This window comes from Molothrus ater, chromosome 4 (assembly GCF_012460135.2).
Source record: "Molothrus ater isolate BHLD 08-10-18 breed brown headed cowbird chromosome 4, BPBGC_Mater_1.1, whole genome shotgun sequence".
Classification (NCBI taxonomy): Eukaryota; Metazoa; Chordata; class Aves; order Passeriformes; family Icteridae; genus Molothrus; species Molothrus ater.
In genome coordinates, this window is record NC_050481.2 from 5605571 (window position 1) to 5623888 (window position 18318).

The 18318-nt window shown below is 45.1% G+C and overlaps 1 protein-coding gene across 5 annotated transcripts in view; it reads right to left on the reverse strand.

Annotated features, from left to right (window-relative positions):
- The window catches only part of FGF2 (fibroblast growth factor 2), a 45328-nt gene that overhangs the window by 16583 nt on the left and 10427 nt on the right, over window positions 1-18318 (reverse strand). For 3 of the 5 annotated variants that reach the window (XM_036381708.2, XM_054514516.1, XM_036381709.1), the window contains 2 exons: window positions 17185-17298; window positions 7240-7403 (listed from right to left, as the gene is read on the reverse strand). In XM_036381708.2, the coding sequence (XP_036237601.1) occupies window positions 7240-7403; window positions 17185-17288 (268 nt within the window). In that variant the 5' untranslated portion in view covers window positions 17289-17298. Of the gene's footprint in view, window positions 1-5656; window positions 5835-7239; window positions 7404-17184; window positions 17299-18318 lie in introns of those variants that run through there. The other 2 variants (XM_036381711.2, XM_036381710.2) reach the window with 2 other exon arrangements.

Here is an 18318-nt window from a genome sequence, read left to right on the forward strand (position 1 = left end):
GAAAATAACCCCAAAGCTACACCCCCAGAGAATGGCACAGAGTGTCTGGGGATATGGGCTAAGTCTGCATCAGGCATCATGGGCCAGCCTGAGAGCAGAAAGGAAAGAATCAAGAACCAGACTACAATATTTTCAAGCTGTATCACAGCTGACGTCTCTCCTTGCTCTTACAAAACACCACCATGCAGGATTCCACAGCCATGGCTACAAGGACTCTGTGACTTGCATATTCCTGGAATCCTAATGATTCTGGCTTTATGGGTTCTGCTACAACCCTGTCAGAAGGTAACAGACAAACGCCCTGAGCTCTGCAGCACATGAGCAGAATTTCACCACACTGGCACTGCACATGGCCATGGAGTCTGGGCTCTGCTTTGCCCTTTCCCAGTACCCAGTCTGGGATTCTCCTTTGAATCACTCGGTCAATGTGGTTTCAAGCTCTGCAAGTCAGAGACGAGCGCCAGGCTCAGGCAGGGTCACTCCAGCAGCAGTGCCCCATGACAGCTCCTGCAGGACAACCTCCACCCAGCCGGGCAGACATCATCTCATTTGTATTCTCGGCTGATCCTATCAAGCTCCAGTCAAAATCTGGCCCTACCCTGAACAAACAAAAAACGACGTAAGATAATAACGCTAAAATGCCACCAGCACTCCAGAGAGTCACCCTTTGAATATTTTCATTGACAAGTCTGGAGGCAGCAGAAGAGGCACAGGAAAAACAGTTGACCTGCATATTGTTACCAAACATTACTGAAAATGATGAAGGGTGAGAGAGCTGCTTTATTTTGAAACACGTAAGTCTTAAACAGGTGCTAACAACAAAAGCAAAGGCTATTAATCCTCCTTCAGGATTGAAACAGTATCTCATCACCAACGTTAAGGCTTCAAAAATCATGCTGTAAAGATTTCAGGTACCACCTGGTATATATATTCAATTTACAGATGCCGTACACGTATGTATGGTCTTCAGCAACAGTAACTTGAGCATTCTCTGGGCTGCACTGGGTCTGGTTTGGTTATATTAGATAATTGCACTAAACATGCTGTCACCAACAGTCAAAAGCACCATTAATTCCAGGGCTGTGAACCAGTTCAGCACAATCCATCACCTCTCAAGTATCCTGGAACAGATGGCCCTGATCCCAGGGCAACGCTCCCAAGAGTGCTAAAAACCATAATGATCAAATAATTATTTATCAGAATTGCCTGCATTATCTGTAATCCAGGGGAGCGGGGGAAAGCTTACAAAGTGTAGCTGAAAAGACTATGATTAAAAATTCAGGTTGAGTTATTAAAATAATTTACTTTCTGTAAAACGCTTTTAAATATGACCCCATACAGATAAACTTTTTCTTAGAATCAGCTGCACAAATTTCAAGCATTTATGAAACAAATGAAAACCAACAGCAGCCACCTGATCTCACATGTTATCTGTATTTCTTTTCCAGCTCTGAGAGTGCAGTGGCTAACAGGAGTTGGATTATCATTTTCCTGCAAACCAGACTCTGTAAGTACCTAAAAGTGCTCCTGATTTCATGTGTGAGACAATCTAAGGGCTAAATCCTGCCCTCTAGTGTACCTGTGGGTGGTGGTGCCCTTAGAACCTTCCCCACTTCCAAACTGGGCAGAAAACAGCTGGGAGGGACAGGACAGTTCACTGCCCACTGGAAACATCTCGTGTTGCCTTGGTTCACCTTGGGAGTGTACCTGCCACTGGATCACACAGCTCTGGGGTGGGCAAGACCCACCAGGAACTGGGATAGAGGAGTAGCAGACACAGTGAGAGATGAGAGGGCATCCTCCCCCAAGCAGGAACATACAGGAACATGATGGTATTTCTATGATAAAAGAAGCCAAGGAAGCATATTCCCAACTTTTTCACACGGGATCTCTGCTACTTCATCCCCTAAAGGCAGCTACATCCAGGAGCCAGGAGGAATTTCCATGCTATGCCACAAAGTACTTGGCAAAGCAGTTCAGATCTGTGCAACAGATCAAAAGTAATGCAAAAGGAGTCTGTTTCCAGAAGGACTGAGGTAGAAGCAACGTATCTGAGCATTTAGGAGCAGGGGTTTTTTTAAACAAGTCACCTCTCACTTAGTGCTAAGATTTGGAAAAGATCTTGCCCTGTCAACAGCTCTGGCCATGTCTGTGGGACACCAAAATGGGAAAGAAGATAATCCAAGTCCCAAACAACTTACCTATGAAAGCTAAACACCAGGTCCTGAACCTTCAAAGGAAACACTTGCTGACATTTGCTCAACTTGAGGGTCTCCATGAGTTTTCTCCCATTGCATGGTCAGTGATCAGATTTCCATCATCTGCACTGAGCTGCTCTAAAAGTCTGCCATCGCTTCAGCAGAGCCTTTCCAAAACATCTACCGCATACCCATTTAAATGTTGTGAGAGAGACAAGTCAAAATCTGAATATTAACAACTATTTATGAAAGGAACCTTCTTAGGAAATTTTCCTGGACCAGTATTACCCTATTTTACATTTTCTTCAGATATTTATTGAAGAGGAGAGAGGTACTGAGCAGGAAGGAGGTGTTTCATACATCTGCAGGGTTGACTGAGCTCACACAGCTGAATCCTTTCCAAGTGAGAGGCTGGAGCCTTGTCACCTCATTAAGGAATGGACAAGAATGGCTCAGGATGCCTTGGATACTGTCTTGGGTTATGCTCATCATGAAACAAAGCTGCTTAAGAAATTATGGAAATACATAAATGCCAACCATTCCTTATTTAGGGAAACTCTGAAAGGAACCAGCTGTGCTACTAGACATGTTCTAAATGTATGGATAAGTGTTCCCTTTCCATTCTCCAGGTTTTTCCCCCTCACCAGCACTGTAGCCTCTTTGAGGGAAACACCTCTGGAGAGTTTCTAAGAGCCTTTCCAGAAACACTGCGTCCTTTGTACAATTTCCAGGGCATAAATCAACAGTTGTTGATCAACAACAACACACCAGACATGTTTTTTGTTTTGCTTTAGACAACAAAACTCTCAGAAAGCGCCTTCTGTTTCTTGTTTGTCTGAAAGTACCTCTTCAAGGGAAAACACTCTGGATAGAGTCCCCAGAGTGTGTCCAAAGGGGCACTTCACTGGAGTCACGGCAGCACACGCGTCAGCTGTGGCAATAATGGCCATGGAAGGCGCCCCGTCCTGGGTTTCAGCTGGGTGAATCATATGATCCCCAGTCCTCCAGCATTCTTAATTTCATTAATGACACAATTATGAATAAATGAAGGTGAGTGGGGCAAGTGTAAAACCATGCCATGACCTAAAGCAGATGTGTATTGTATATTTCAAATAGAGGCAGGAGAGGGGAGCTAAAAAGGATATGGATCATGGAAATTGTTTATAGTATTAAAACTTAGGAACAGTAACTTGCCTTCTAAAATAAGAACTTCCTTTAAAAGTAAGAAGGATGATGTGCTACTGAAATGTTATTTTGTATAATTAATTCCTAAGAATAGCAGCAACCACAAGCATCTCTACTAAGGGGCCTTTAATTATTTCTAAATCAAATTGTGGAGACATTGTATTTCTTGTCTCAAAACCACCTTACAAAAATTTTTGCTTAACTAAGAAAATCACCCTGAACTACTCGAGGTGTGTATTTTCATTGCTAATTTCTTTTTTTAAAGTCCTCTCATGTTGTCCAAGATTTATTGCCCTCTGCCATGCCTGGAATACCACGAGATTTCACAGGGACTTCCACAGAGCAGCACTCAGCAGGTCAGAGTTGAGCAGAGTGGTGTGGAATGACGTATTTACAGCAAGGATGCTAAGGATGTGAACCACGCAATGCCCCAGCAATGAGCCTCGCTGATGCTTCAAGCACTGACTATTCTCTGCTTCTCAGAACTAGGGTTCTTCCAGGAAAAGAAAAAAAAAAGGAAAGGAAGAAAAAGCAACAAGCCAAGAGCTGTCTGATAATGAAAAAAGGAGAGAATTCACTACTAGGAAAGCACGAGATGTCAGTTGAAAATTTTGGTATTGATAAGGTTCAATAGGAAGAGAAAACACACATTCAGTGGACTCGAGAATGTAAAACTAGCACTAGTTTTCCTGAGAGAATAATAAAAAAAGGCAGGAGGGAGGAAAATATTATGGGGGAGCTCTATGATGAAAAAGGCAGCAGTGATAAATACCACCTCCACTCAGGGCAGCCTGGCCCAGCCAGGTGAGCACACAACAACACACACCATTACCTGCACTTTTCAAAAGCAAAGATAGGGAATGAGGCAAGATCCCAACAGCCATGGCAATGTCTTGGATTCAGCTTCAGCCTTGAACATTCTCCACTCAACATCACCTCCCGTTGCAGCACATTTCCATTGCTGCTTCTAGGGTGAGGTGACATGTATGATGATCTAATGAGATTTAGTTCCTCTAAGGATTCCTGTTACAAAATTTCTTTGGAATTATTGGGTAAAACTAACTGTTTTGCAAAAGATGAATGTCTGAAGTGGAAAGTAATATTAAGAATCTTTGGTCTGTCTCCTCACTTCCTTTTCCTCCAGTCCCTGAGTTTAGCCCGGTGCCTGCATCCATCAGTCAGAGCACAGGTGCAAAGCAGATGAAGAATGCCAGTAAGGCATTTCACCTGCTCCTCATGCCAAGTGCCTGCAGGCAGGCCCTGCACACCGAGCACAGTAACAAATTCCCTCCCACCAGGAATCACACTGGGACAATCTGACCCAGCAAGTGCCTGTACCTGCACTGAAGGAAACGCCTCACAGGCGCATCAAAAACTCACCGCTACATCCACAAAACCTCCATCCTGAATGCTTCCAAAATATTCTGAGCTCTGCAAAAGGCAGTTGTTTGTGGGACAAAAAGCAGCCTGTGTTGGTAACAGCAACCTGCCACACGCTCCCTGAAAGCCTATGATCATTCAGTCCATGGCTGTGTTCCCAGCCCAGGAGCCTTTCCCTCCCTTCAAAAGATCGGGTACTGGAGGGACAACCTCCTGCTGCTGCTGCTGGTATCCATACATTTTATCAGTATCATCATTAATTAAGTTAAAAAAAAAAAAACCAACAAAACAATGCAACATGTAACAGTTTAAACCAAAAAGGTGTTCTGACAGCAGTTTGTTATAAACCCTGCTTCCTCGCCAGATTTACCCCTCAGTTCCTAAGAGTACCTGTGTGCCAAAAGTGCTCCTACTCATGAGCACCTACCCGCACCGGGAAAAAGAACAGCCTCCTCCCTACCTTGATGCATCCAACGCGTTCACCGCCGCCGTGCAGAGCCGCCAAGTGCCATCAGACCCGTATAAGGGCCACGCAAACAAACCAGAGACCCCTCCAAGCCCCTAACAAAAACTCTGTGCACCTGACAAGCCCTGCGCCCAGCAGGTTGAGCGCGAGCCGCCAGCGGGGCTTTGCCCCGGGATATCCCGCGAGTGCCGGTGCGGGACCACCGGCTACGGGCTGTGGGTATGAATTAACTCGGTATGAATTAACTCCGTCTGCGTACTCGCGGTATTCGCGCAGGAACATTCGGCACATTGACGGGCGCTTTCCAAGCACGGCTCGCTGCCGAAGCTTCGGCAGGGCGGGACGGCCGAGGCGCGGCCCCTCTCGCAGCCCCGCTACCCGGGCAAGGAGTCGCCCTGCCCGCCCCGGTGCTCCCGGGATAACTCACTGTGCGGGTCGCTCTTCTCGCGGACGCCGTCCACCTTCCCGTCGGGGTTGATGCGCAGGAAGAAGCCGCCGTTCTTGCAGTACAGGCGCTTAGGGTCCTTGAAGTGCCCCGGGGGAAAGGCGCCGCTTCCGCCGTCGTCGGGCAGCGTGGCGATGCCCCCCGCCGCCGCCGCCGCCATGCGCGGGCCCCGGCGGCTCCGCGCCGCGCCGGGCCCCCGCCGCCCCCCGCCGCCAGCGCCGGGCGGCCTCGGCCCCTGCCCCGGCCGTCCAGCCTCGCCTCGCCTCGCAAGCCCCGAGCCCCGCGGAGCGCCCGACACGTCCCGTCCCGACCGGTCCGCGGGAGCTGCGCAACGGTGCCGCCGGCTCGGGAGAGCGGGAAGCAGGACAGGCGGCAGAGCCCAGCACGCCGGGGACGGCTCCCCGCCGGCACCGGGCTGCCCCCGCCGCGCCCCGCCCCCGACCGCCCCCGCGCCGCGCCGGGGGCCGCTCCCTGCGCCGGCACAGCCGGGCCGGACATCCCGGGGGACCGGGCAGGGGCGGCAGCGGGTCCCTGCGCCGCGGGACCCCGGCCTGGAGCGCGGGGCTCTGTCCGGCTGAGCATCGCTGCCGGCAGCGCTGGAAACGGGATGCAGCGAACGTCGGTCGGACATCTTTTCCTCTGGCCTTATAAAAAAAGTAACTGAGAATTATTTTAGATCAGAAGAAGTTGTGTGGCCACTGCACCACACTAAATTGTTTAAATCACAATATGATGACACATGTGTTTAAAATAAATCCGTGGAAACTGTTTTGTTCCATTGCATTCACCAGAGACCAGTTCTCCCATCCAACAGGAGCAAAGTGATAGCAAAAGGCAACAGGTGAAAATTCTGGTACAGGCCTTCCCCCTCTAATAAAACAAATGTGCAGAGTTTATAAAGTATAGTGACCCATCAAATGCACTTCGTGCCTGAGGCGGATAGCAAAACAGGATGAAAAGGTTTGTTTCCCAAAACATGCTTTGTGCCCCTTATCTCCTGTGTAACAGCAGGCTGGCTGCTCATGCCTGGAGCTTGGGAAGCTCTATGGCTTCAAAGGCAGCACAAGCAGCCCTGGACAGCAGGGGATCCAGGACAGGTGGGACTGCAAACACGGGGCTTTTCACAGAGCCAATATGCAGCAACCCACAGGAACAAACCAACGCCAAGGCAGACACAGCGTCCAGCTCACGCAGTTTGCAGCATTCACTTTGCTAGCAACTACGTCAAGGATATTTTGTTGCCGCTTAACTTCCCTCTCCAGCTCTGACCTCTGGCAAGCCATACATTTAGTTCTTTACCAGAATCGGAGACAATTACGCTGCTTCCCACACCCTCCTGATGAAGGGAGCAGGCAGAGCACGGCCCAGCCCAGGCACAGGCTCACCCCATGTCAGCTGCTCCCCCTCAGTGCCACAGGCACAGCCCAGGGCAGGCATCTGCTGCCAAATGGACATTGCAGCCCTGCTGCTCCGTGAGCATCCCCCCTTCCCTAGGTCCCCCAGCCACCCATCCACTTCAAACACTCTCTGCTCCTTCTCATGGAAATCCCACATTATCACCGTACCTGAGAGTTCTGGATGGTCACAGCCAAGAATGGAGACCCTTCTTGTTTCCTCTTGCTCCTCCCTTGCAACAGAAGCTCCATTCAGGGCATTTTGTGTCCTTGCACTATGGAGCCTTCTGAAGTCCTTGTGTCTTTCTTGGAAGGCAGATGAAGAGAAGATGAAGCTGAATTCAAGTAGACGAAGGGAAGGGGTGAAAATGTCATTTAAAAAACTCTAATAAGTTCTTTGAAAAACAATCTCAAAATGCTTAAAACCAAAAAGACTTTCCTAAGACTAAGCATCCATGGTCCCACTCAGCTACTCCTGGAACTTTACGTTTCCTGCACACACGGCAGCCCTCGCAGCTCTCAGCTGGATGCCCTGTCACAGCTGCAGAGTAGACACCACGCTTTACAGGACACAGTCCTGGTATTTCTCACTCTTTGGAGCCCTGATCTCCATGAGGGGGCCAAACCCAGTGGTGGCAGGGTAGGTATGGCAACCAGCTTAAATTCCTTATCAAATGATCCTTTTGAAAATCAGTTAAAATCCAGTGCACCAATAAAATTGTGAGGCTTGAGAACTCTTTAGAAGCTTGTCACTGGCAATTGTGTACGTGGGGCCTACAACTAAAAGATAACAGAGCTAAAATGAAAGTCCTATTCCCTAGGCAATCTACACTCACCTCAAGATCTGCCAACCTTCTATAATTTTTAATATATTTTCCTTTCTCTTCTTCAAATGGAAAACACGCCTGTTTTCTTTTCTCCACTCTACTTTCTTCTGCAGTCCAGCCTCTTAATATGGTCATTAATATTGCTCTTGAACATTGACTAAAGCGATTCTGGCAGTAGCATTTTCCTTTCTTGTGGCCTCTTCCACCACCCTTCCTCAACTCAGTTCTTCCACACAATCACACCCATATGGCTGCTTCCCCTCCACCCAGACCATCAATTATCCAACCCCTTCAAGTCTTCTCTTGGCCTGTGTAAGACACTCCATGTTACAGTGCCTTAGAGCCCACCCTCCTGCTACTTCAAAAGTACCTCCTAGAGACCTTTTCTCTAACCTGTTCCATTTATCTGAACTGCTGCCGTTCTCTGTTTGTCCTGCACTGCTTTGTAACCAGCTACAATTTTTAATGGAATCAGAGAACATCTCAAGCTGGAAGAGACCCTTAAGAATCATCTGAGTCCAATTTCCTGTACCTCACAGGAATGCCTTACCTCTTAACAGAGAAAAAGCTGTTTTATTCAGTGCTGCTCTCTCACACAGAGGTCATGCTAAACACAAGGCACTCATCTGCTCATCCAATCATCTCATTTATTCAATATATAATTCTTCAATTTCTAGAGACTCTCAGCAAGAACATCTGGGAAAAAACTCCAGAGTAAACACAACTCAAACCTAAATTATATTGTTAGCGTGGTTACAGGAAAACCCTGAAAAATCCAATAGTAATTTTTGAGATAATTTTAAATTAAGAGTAAGAAACTCCATCAGGTCCATCCATGAGATTTTGGTTTTTAGTCCAAGGGGCAACAACTTTCCTGGCTTTCCAGCAGTTACTACTACAAATCCTGCCATATGACGAGCCCAGGAAATGTCAATCCCCTCTCACAAAAACTGCTTTTCAAAGGGTTTCAAGCCGTATGTCCTTGATAGTTTATCAGGATAACATTTCCAGTTTGCTTACACTGGAATAATGAAAGTAGTATTTGAAAATTTGAAACTTACGATAGAATTAAAATCAATCAAACAAACAAACAGCCCCTCACTTTTGAAAAGCAAGTAGAACTACAGGAAAGCAAAGACACCCAGGAATACTCAGGCTCATCCATCTTCCACCATGAGGACACCTCAGCAGGTGGTTTGTGTCTCTGTGGTGGCAGGGAACGCTTCCAGCTGCTGGAAATGGAACATCAGCCCAGGCCTCCGCTCCACCACAGAGCTTCTCCACTCCCTGGGGCTCTTGGCTTCCCAATCCCTCTCTTTGGTGCATATCCAAGAAGCAATTAGCCAAAAAGAGATGGATGGGCTGTGTCTCTTCTGAAGCTGTTCCTGTGTTGTCTAGCACTCAGCTAACAGTGGAAAAAATCATCCATCTCCTTTCTCCAGCACTGAACATTGACACCAAAGGTCTCCCACAAATTCTCACACTCACTTGTCACAGGAAATGTAAAAACTTAAAGTACATTAACTGCTTGAGTTTAAATTTGGGAGGAAGATTCCTGCCTTGTATGATTGAAGCAAACAGCCACAGATCTGGCTATAACTGAATTTTCCTTCTACAAATTAGTTCCTATAGAAAGTAGCTTCAGTTTTTGGCCACCTGCTTTTGTAGGTGCACTTTTGAGGCAAAGTTTCTCTGCTTGAAGTATATATGGATAATAAGTGCCTTGGAAAATCTACTTGCATGGTCACTCTTTTAGAAACACCTGTAACAGAAGTTCTGCTTTTCATTTACCTTTCTGAAGACTTTAAGACCCTTCATCAATATTTCTTGTAAACAAAAATTTATTTCTTCCCTCCTCATTTTTTTTCTTTTTTCTGGTGCAAATAGTAGAAAGACATTACATCAACAATAGAAAAAAAAAATCTCCTCCCTATTACAAACCTCTTACAGTCTCCATTCCAGTTCAAAGGAGTACTTTATTCCTCTAAAGCACCAGTGGACACTTGTTTATGTCTTTCTAAATAAAATTTTCTCAATATATACTTAATCTGATCATGCCACAGATGGCCAAAACTTTGTTTTGGGTTGTCTTTATGAATGTTGGAAACACAGCAGCCCAGCATGGCTGAAGATGAGAGAACAAACAATCCAGTGAGGTCTAAATTGGAAGTAAATCAAATTTTCTGTAGTCCAGAATAATTGCACTTGGAAAAAGATCTGAACTGTCTAGAAGCACTGGCAGCTGTTGTAGGTCTAAGAGATGGAGTAGTGACCTCAGCTTATGAGAAATAAGAAATAATGTCTTAAGTACAAATATTTATGGGGGTTAGAGTTCAGAATTAACAAAATCACCCCTCTCCTCCTCTCTAATGTACACACAAACACATATACACACCCTCCCTCTCTGTATCCACATCACATAGAGCAATTCATCTATATTAGCAAAATTACTCCAGGCTAAGAAAAGAAACCATGTCAGTATAAAGATTGATGATATACATTAAAAATAAAAAAAATTCAAAAATACTCTGCAATCAAACATCATGAACTCAAACAATTTCAGTTAATATTGGATTTCAAAGAAATCCAGACTTGTTGAGAGATTCCTTAATGGGAAGAAGCATAAAATCACATCTCTTTCTCATAGCATTGCATTGTAACCATAAGATCATGGTTTAATTATTTATCTCTCCTGATCCCATGTCACTGGAAGGGTGGCAGAAAATGTCCCAAAGTAACTTGGCCCCTGCTCAGGACTCAAGACACATTTTGTTGTATTGCTACAGGGTAAAGCAACTGCTTTTGTACTGGAAGTTCTTGAACACATGCTCAGAGATTAGAGGGAGATCTTTTCCCCTGTGTTTGGGGAGAAATCAGTGTTTGTGGGGCAGATACAGCCTGTGTGGTTGTTGTAATTTCAGAAACCCATTATCCCATTTGATCAGAGCACACACAAATTGTTAGGAAGCAGATCTTCACATAAACACAGAATAGTTAAGGTTGGAAAGCTCAAGCACGGCTGCTTGCAACAAGTCTGCCTGCAATAATTTTAGCTCTAAATATTTCCACATCAACTACAAACCCCTTGCAAGTCAAAAATGTCTCTTTCACTGTCTCTCCTAGCAAGTGATCATGAAATAGTGGAAGTTTTGTTATAGATTTGTCTTTATCCTCTTTTAAATTAGATTCTTATACAAGTCATAGAATTACTTCCACATAGAATAACTTCACATGGGCTAATTCTGGAGAATGTTACATTATTCACAGGACTGCAGCTGGAAATAGAAATATAGGTGGAAGTGAGGAAAATACTCTTTCCATTCCCTGGTATGTTATAGCACAAAGCCAAAGTAACCTCACAGAGGAATACAGCAAAGACAGACTATTCCCCAGGAACAGCAGTTACCACATCATGCAGCTTTCATCATGTCACACTGAAGGGCAAGGAGAGATGAGATCAGCGGGACATTACAAAGAAAAAAAAAATTATTTTACTACATCATGAATTTAATTTCTACCACTTGCACAACCAAAGTCTTGCTGTGCGTCATTTCTGTAGGATGTATTAGCTGGCAGGTAGAAAACAGCAAGAATAAAGAAACAACCCCAAACCTCTCTCTCTTGGTAACAAACTGTGCTGATAATATTCCAGAAGGAATGTCACAACTCTCCCATTTGTTTTCTCTTTGTTTCAGGACTGTTTCCATGGATCCCCAAACCTAGGCCCCACTGAAGGGTTCCCCAGAGCATAACACCCTGCAGCAGCAGGTCACAGACCAAGCATCTCATGCAGAACACAAAGAGATTTCCAGTGGCACAGTGAACACATTAAGCCCTTGCAAAGACAGCTCCCTGTACAGGGTATCGGCACAGCAGCATCTGAGAAAGGAGAGACAAGCCCTGGAATGCCTTTGGAAGTGCAAAGAAATGATGTGGTCCCTTGTGCTGTGTTAGCTTTTATTTCTAGGGAGGGAGAACTCTCCCAAATGAGCCTGAGGCAGTGTTCAGTGCTGGGGTGGATGCAGTTATTGCTCCACCACACCCCAATGCATCCATCCATGCAGTGACCAGCTTGGGACAAACACGCTCTGCAATCCCCCCTTTCTCAGCTAGGAAACCATCCCTCTATGTCTTTAAGTTCACCATGACTGCATCTCCCACGATATCTGAAGTTACAAGTACTGTAAGTGCAACTGAAGCCAGCTGGCTCTTGTGAAATCTTGTTTGTTTCTTGGAGAGACCAGAGCTTAGCACAGCTCTTCGTGGTGGTTAAAGGACTGTAATCCACTGTCCACATGCCAAAATGGAATCTGTTATCTGCCAGAAAATTACTTTCCCAACACTGCCCAGGCTATTATCTCAAAGCTGACCTGCAATCATTAACTTCCAAGCATCTGGGAGGTTAAATTGCTCAGTGTTTTGTCTCCTTTTATGCAAAAGCAATACTCATTACATAAGAATCAGTATTTAATTTATACCCTTTTCCTCCTCAGGAAAAATCAGAGAATGAATGCCTGCATAAGCCACGTTGTTATAGCCTCAGCCTCGTTACTTTTACCAAGTGCAGTCTTGATTGATTTTCTCTGTAAAAGCTGCATTACCTGCTCCAAGCGCCCCCAGCTAATGCTAAAGAGGAAGTTCACTCTGACATGAATGTGGCCAGCTACTGACCTCTGCCTTGTTTAACTGCTGAACTCATACTGCCATGAATTCCAGCCATCACATACTTCACATGGCATTTGGGAAGACTTTTCTAGGGAAAAACCAGCTGTACCTTAAAAAGAATGCTGAAGGTGAAAACTCCAAGCAACGGGGACTTGAAAATGAAAGGCAAGAGTTACAGGTGTCATTACAAGTCTGAATGTTTGCTCTGAAACCTTTGTGGGCTGTTCATGTTGTTGATCAAACACTCACAAATTCCCTACCCATCCCCGGTGGGGGCTGTCAGCTGACACCGGAGATAAAGCTGGGCCCACTGGCTTTGCCACAGGCCACAGTGACTCGGTGTCCCAAACAGTGAAGGGCTGTCCCCTGTGGCAGGTTGTCTGCTGTGTAGGAGTCCGTGTGTGCACGTTATCAGGGGATGACAGCGTCTCCTGACAGCAGATGAAGGGAAAGGCTGTGTAATGCCAGACCCAACAGAGAACCAGGAGGACACTGAAATAGGCACAGACTCATCTTCCTTTCTCTTGGCTGCCCCACCCTCCACTCCCAGCCTGTCTCGTCTCCTCTCCTTTGTCCCCACCCTGTTCTTTTCCCTTCCCCTGCTGTCAGGCACAGGTTCCTGGCCTGTTTCTAAATCTTTCCCCAGCTCCTCATGCCAAGCTCTGTCCTCTGGACTACTTTTCCTTTGTATCTCACTATGGCTCCTAGCCATGTGCTCCAGGGCTGTGTTTCCTTTCCCCAATGCTTCTTAATCCCTGCCTCCTTTCTTGAAATTCAAAGCCCATGTTCTCCTTCCTCAGCCAATCCTCATAACACTATAGCTTATTTTTTCCATAGGCTCCTTCATTTTCCTTTCCCCTAGGACTTCCCCATCTCACAGTAGTTCCCAGCTCCCCATTTCACTCCCTGGCAGGGTGGCATCAGACTGAGTCCCATCAGACTGCCCATCACCTGCCTTCCACAAAACTCAAGTTACAAACCTCTTCAGTCTTCTTCAAAGAAGGTACCATGGCATCCATTACCTCAGCAAGTGCAACCAATCCCAAACCCATACCTTGCCTAAGAGTGCTTCACTGCAGGGAAAAATAACAAAAATATACGTGCCAAACTTTATTGCCATAAGTATTGAGGGCTCATTCTGAGTAATCCCACGCCTTGAGTCACTGCACCACAGCCAACAACTACCTTGGAAAAACAACAAAAAACTCAGCAAGCAAACAGTGATAGAAGCCTTCCCCTCAAACACCAGAAAGCCAAAGTCCTTGCAATTAATGATATTAATGAATTAACTGAAATCCAGGTGGCCAGACAGCATACACATATTATACACGCAAGGATGGATAGAACTCTGAAGTGTACTCTGAAGTTTATTTTGTAAAATTCATCCTGGCCAAGATGAATGCTGGATTTTAGATGTTATTTCCATTTACAATTGAACTGCAATTTTTCAGACAGATTAATCTCAGAGTTTTCATATTCAGATGACAGCTGTTTATGAATCAATTTATGGGCTTTGTCATCTAATGATTCATTTGTTTTAAAATGAGCGAGCTAATATCGATGATTCCTTTCACTGGAAATAGGAGTTACACATCCCATTTTACATCAGTTGCTCCTAGTCTGAAGTTGGCTTTTCCTTTGAGTGCTTCCTTGCCCATTGTTGGGTTTGCCACTGTTGTGGCTGACGTGCACACAGAGACAAGGAGAGTCACTCTGAGCTATTGGCTGCTCTCCTGACATCAGTGTGTGGGTGCACAGCCAGGGTTAGTCACTCAGCCCAGCTGTGCAGGGAGCACCGTGCCTGCTGTCACATCTGGGAGCGCACAGCGTGTGGGGCTGTGCCGGGGGCTGGGATCCCGGGGCAGCTGCAGCCTGCCAGGGCTGCCAGAGCTCCTGCAGCAGCTCCCTGGGTGTCCACACACAGCCAGGAGGGTGCTGCCAACGCAGGCCATGGAGCAGGCGCTGCTGGCCAAGCTGTGCTCGTATTAAGTAGTGCTTGTACAGTTCAGAGCCAACATCCTTCCTTGTTTTTACTGATGGAAAAAAAAAATGCTCTGGGATGATTTGAAGACAGGCAAGAAGAGAGTGATTTTAAGGTTAACATTCCTTTAAGGTTTTTACTTCCCAATGTCTTCCCTGGCCTCCCTGAAGTTACCATGATGCTGTAGCTGCTGTACCTGAAGCAGCTGTCCCTCAGAGCAGGAGAGGTGGGGACACCATGCCAAGGGAAAGGCTGGATGCACAGTTAGCAGGGATATCAATCCCCATGCAGAGTATGGAAGGAAGAACAGGATGTGCACAGGATATATCCCCAGGCTACCTCACCTACTTGGTTGGAAGTTACAGTAACATTACTTTTTACTCACACCCTTCAAATAGCAGCTCTCACTGACTTCTTTGGCAGCCACCTCCAGATGGTATTTTTCGTGCACACAGATATCATATGAAGGTATTGAAAGGTACCTACAGCACTTGTGTGTTCTCAAGAAAAGTGTACAAGAGCCTTTATGGCCCTGCATCAAATGACTTCAACTCGTGCTGAACAATTCCTGTAGTTTTCACTAACAGGCCTCTTGTCACAACCCCACCACCACAATGGTAAGTGACAATGTAATGTGACACCTGTGCCATGCCAACTGTTTCCTTTTTATCAAGGGTATTTGTAGAGGTGACTTTTCAAGGACAATTATTTGTTCCAACTTCCTTCTTACAATGGTACCAAGTAGCCCATAAGGCATCATTAGTTCATTAGTTGCTGAAGTTCTCTTCCTTATAAACTGCTTGCTGCTTTTTGGGGTTTTTTTGGACCTTTTTTTTTAACTATTTAGCTATTTATTTTCAGATTATGACTTCATGCACAAATTTATTATTGAGCAGAGTTATTTTTATGGAATACTAGGTTTTTTTCCTAGTGGGCAGTTTCATCACAGAGACATGGATGAGAATAAATACCTTTCCCAGCTGTGGCTGTGGAATGGAGAACAGAATGGAGCAGCAGAGAACTGTGATCTTTAGAAAACCAAAGATTCAGAAATTCAGAAGGGGAAGAGGCTGAGTACAACCTGACTACAGCCCAAAGAATGTACTTAGGGAAGTCGAAAGAAAGCCATTCCTTATGTTTGTTTGGGTTTTTTTACTGTACACACTAGAGCCAATCCCTTTCCTGCTTTTGTCCATCTATATTGTGTGCTCTTCACTGGTTTCTAGAAGACTCCATGCTCTATAAAGGCAAATAGATGAGACAGTTATAAATATCATAGCAAAACTCAGGAGCTCAGGGCAGGAGAGCAGGAAAAAGTGGCAAGTGCAATATAAGGAATGAGTTACTGCCAATGCATGTTTTCTCCAGAGCCTATAACAAATAAAAAGTTAGGTTAATCATCTAATAAACCTGTGATTTTATTAAGTAATTAGTTCAGAATCAACTATTCTGAACCAACCTGATTCCACATTTAGTGCAGCCTGGCCAGTGCCACTTGACTGCCAGACACACACAATTAGTGTCTCTGGAGTCAACTGGACCTATTTGAGAGCTCTGTTTGAAACTTTTTTCAAGCTTAGGGGATGACTACAATTAAATTCCTGTCACTGGAGTTGTTAGCTTGATGACAAACCTTTTCTGTCATTCTTCATTACTCTCTCACCTTCAATACCCCAAGCATAAGCTTCTAGAGAAATGAATGCTTTAGGCTATCCCTATGTTGACTGCCATTTCCAACAGTTGATTCCCAGAAATCTCCCAAGCTCTCCAAATTAAGCACCAATAAAGCATCTCAGCGCTCTGGAGTCAGTTCAGGCCTCGATCCAAATCCCTTAAAAATCCATTGGACTCTTTGAAGTGATGATGGCAGCCATTGTTTCTAAGACATTTGAGTTCCCAGCCAGCTCTCACTAGAAATCCTGGCTCCATGCACCACATGTGTGAAACTGCCTGGGTCTAGGACGTGCAGTAAGGACAGCAGAGTAAAGATGTGACAGAAATAATGATTAAGTGATTTGTGTAAAAAACAGTAAAAAGCATAATTTTTAACTTTATCCAACTTTTTTTTTTAACTACTGTACTTAGCAGATGGAAGTGATTTTTCTGAAAAGAGGAAGGAAAAGAGGCCCCTGAAAATTATGAGGGGGTAAACAAAATGCTTTTTGGCTGCCACACGCCCAAGACACAACACCTAATTCCTAGGGAAAAAGCTGCAGCTTGTGTGTTGCTATATCCTGTGTTAGGAGCCAACAGAGGTGAGTAGGTTTGGTGGCTAGGAGGAGTGGAGTACCTTTGTTCTTCCACTCACATACAAAATAGACCAGCACCCAATAGCCTTTATTCTTATTTCAGTTTCTTTACAGGAGCTCTGTGTACCACCGTCACAAAAAAAATTTAGTTTATATGATGATGTTTGGATTACTCCCACAGAGGATAATTGAAAACACAATTACATTACCTCTCAGACATGAGTCTTTTTTCCAGGATGGTTACATGCAAGAAAGGCAAATTGTAAGCATTGTAAGCAATGGGATGAAGGGACAGGAACAAACTGTATGCAATTATCACAGGAGACTGGATGGCACTGGCCAGAATCCAGATGTGGTACAGGTGAGTGTGAACAAAGGAGTTGCATTTGCTTACCTCCTGTCTGAATCCAATCTATTGTTTTTAGCATATGAAAAGCAGTGGTACTGGGAGGAATTCAGCTGTAATTCCTGCTCTGTTGTATGGAGCTGAACTCTCATTCATTTCAACCTGCAAAAGATCAAGAACAGAATGTTTAAGAAATTCAAAGCAGAACATTACAAAGAAGAGACAGGGCCTAGAGGTCTGATCCCAACCACTTTTAAAAGAAAACACAAATATTACTTTGCTTACACAAATTTATCTTTGCTATGAAACTTGAGTGGAATCAGGATTAAGGTTCTAGGCCATGAGAGAAAAATCCCATGTAATAAAGTAACACTGCATTGTTCCAAAGGGGTATGAGAAAAAAGGACTGGAGTGTGCTTCTGGTGTTAAAAGACAGGCCAACCAAAACTTGGTGGATAAAACTCCTCACAAATTTGCAGGAATATGAAGCTGCATTCAGAATGAGCACAGCTCAGAGGAGGGTTACACATGGTAAACAAGTGATGTTCCTGGTGAAATACACTTTCACTGGAATGTGTTTTATGATTTTCATATCAATTTATTCAAACTACGCATGACCCCAACTTCTCTGACCATAAAGTGTAACATTACTTTTTGTTACTTTTCAAGGGAAATTATTTGTCAGAAATGTCTGTAGACACAGCACCTGCTGCTAGCCCTTTCCCAGGAAGCAGCTGCCAGTAGGGTGAAGGCACAGCCCTAACAGCTCATTTTTATCTCCCTTTGCTGCATGATTGCCCTAGTTGATCTTCAACTCCCAGCTGTTAGAGAAAGGAGAGATTCTTGACTCCAGGGACTGCAGCCACAGCCCATGGAAAGCAGAAGTGAGCAAAAGTCAATTTTGGTACACCCAGCTCCCTCCCCACGACAGACAGACCTCATCTTTTCAGATGAGACACATCTCTGTCACGCCACTAAATAAAAAATATTTTTTTTAAGTGAATGACACAATGGAGGAAAGAGGTTAGTGCTGAGGGTAAATTCCAAATGGTTGGGATGTTTTCCTAGACTGTCTCTTATGTAACCCCCAAAATTCAGCCTCCCAGCAGCCTGCTGGGAGCAGAGGGGAATGGGCAGGGAGCTCATTGACAATACCAGGCACATGTGCACATACACACAGCC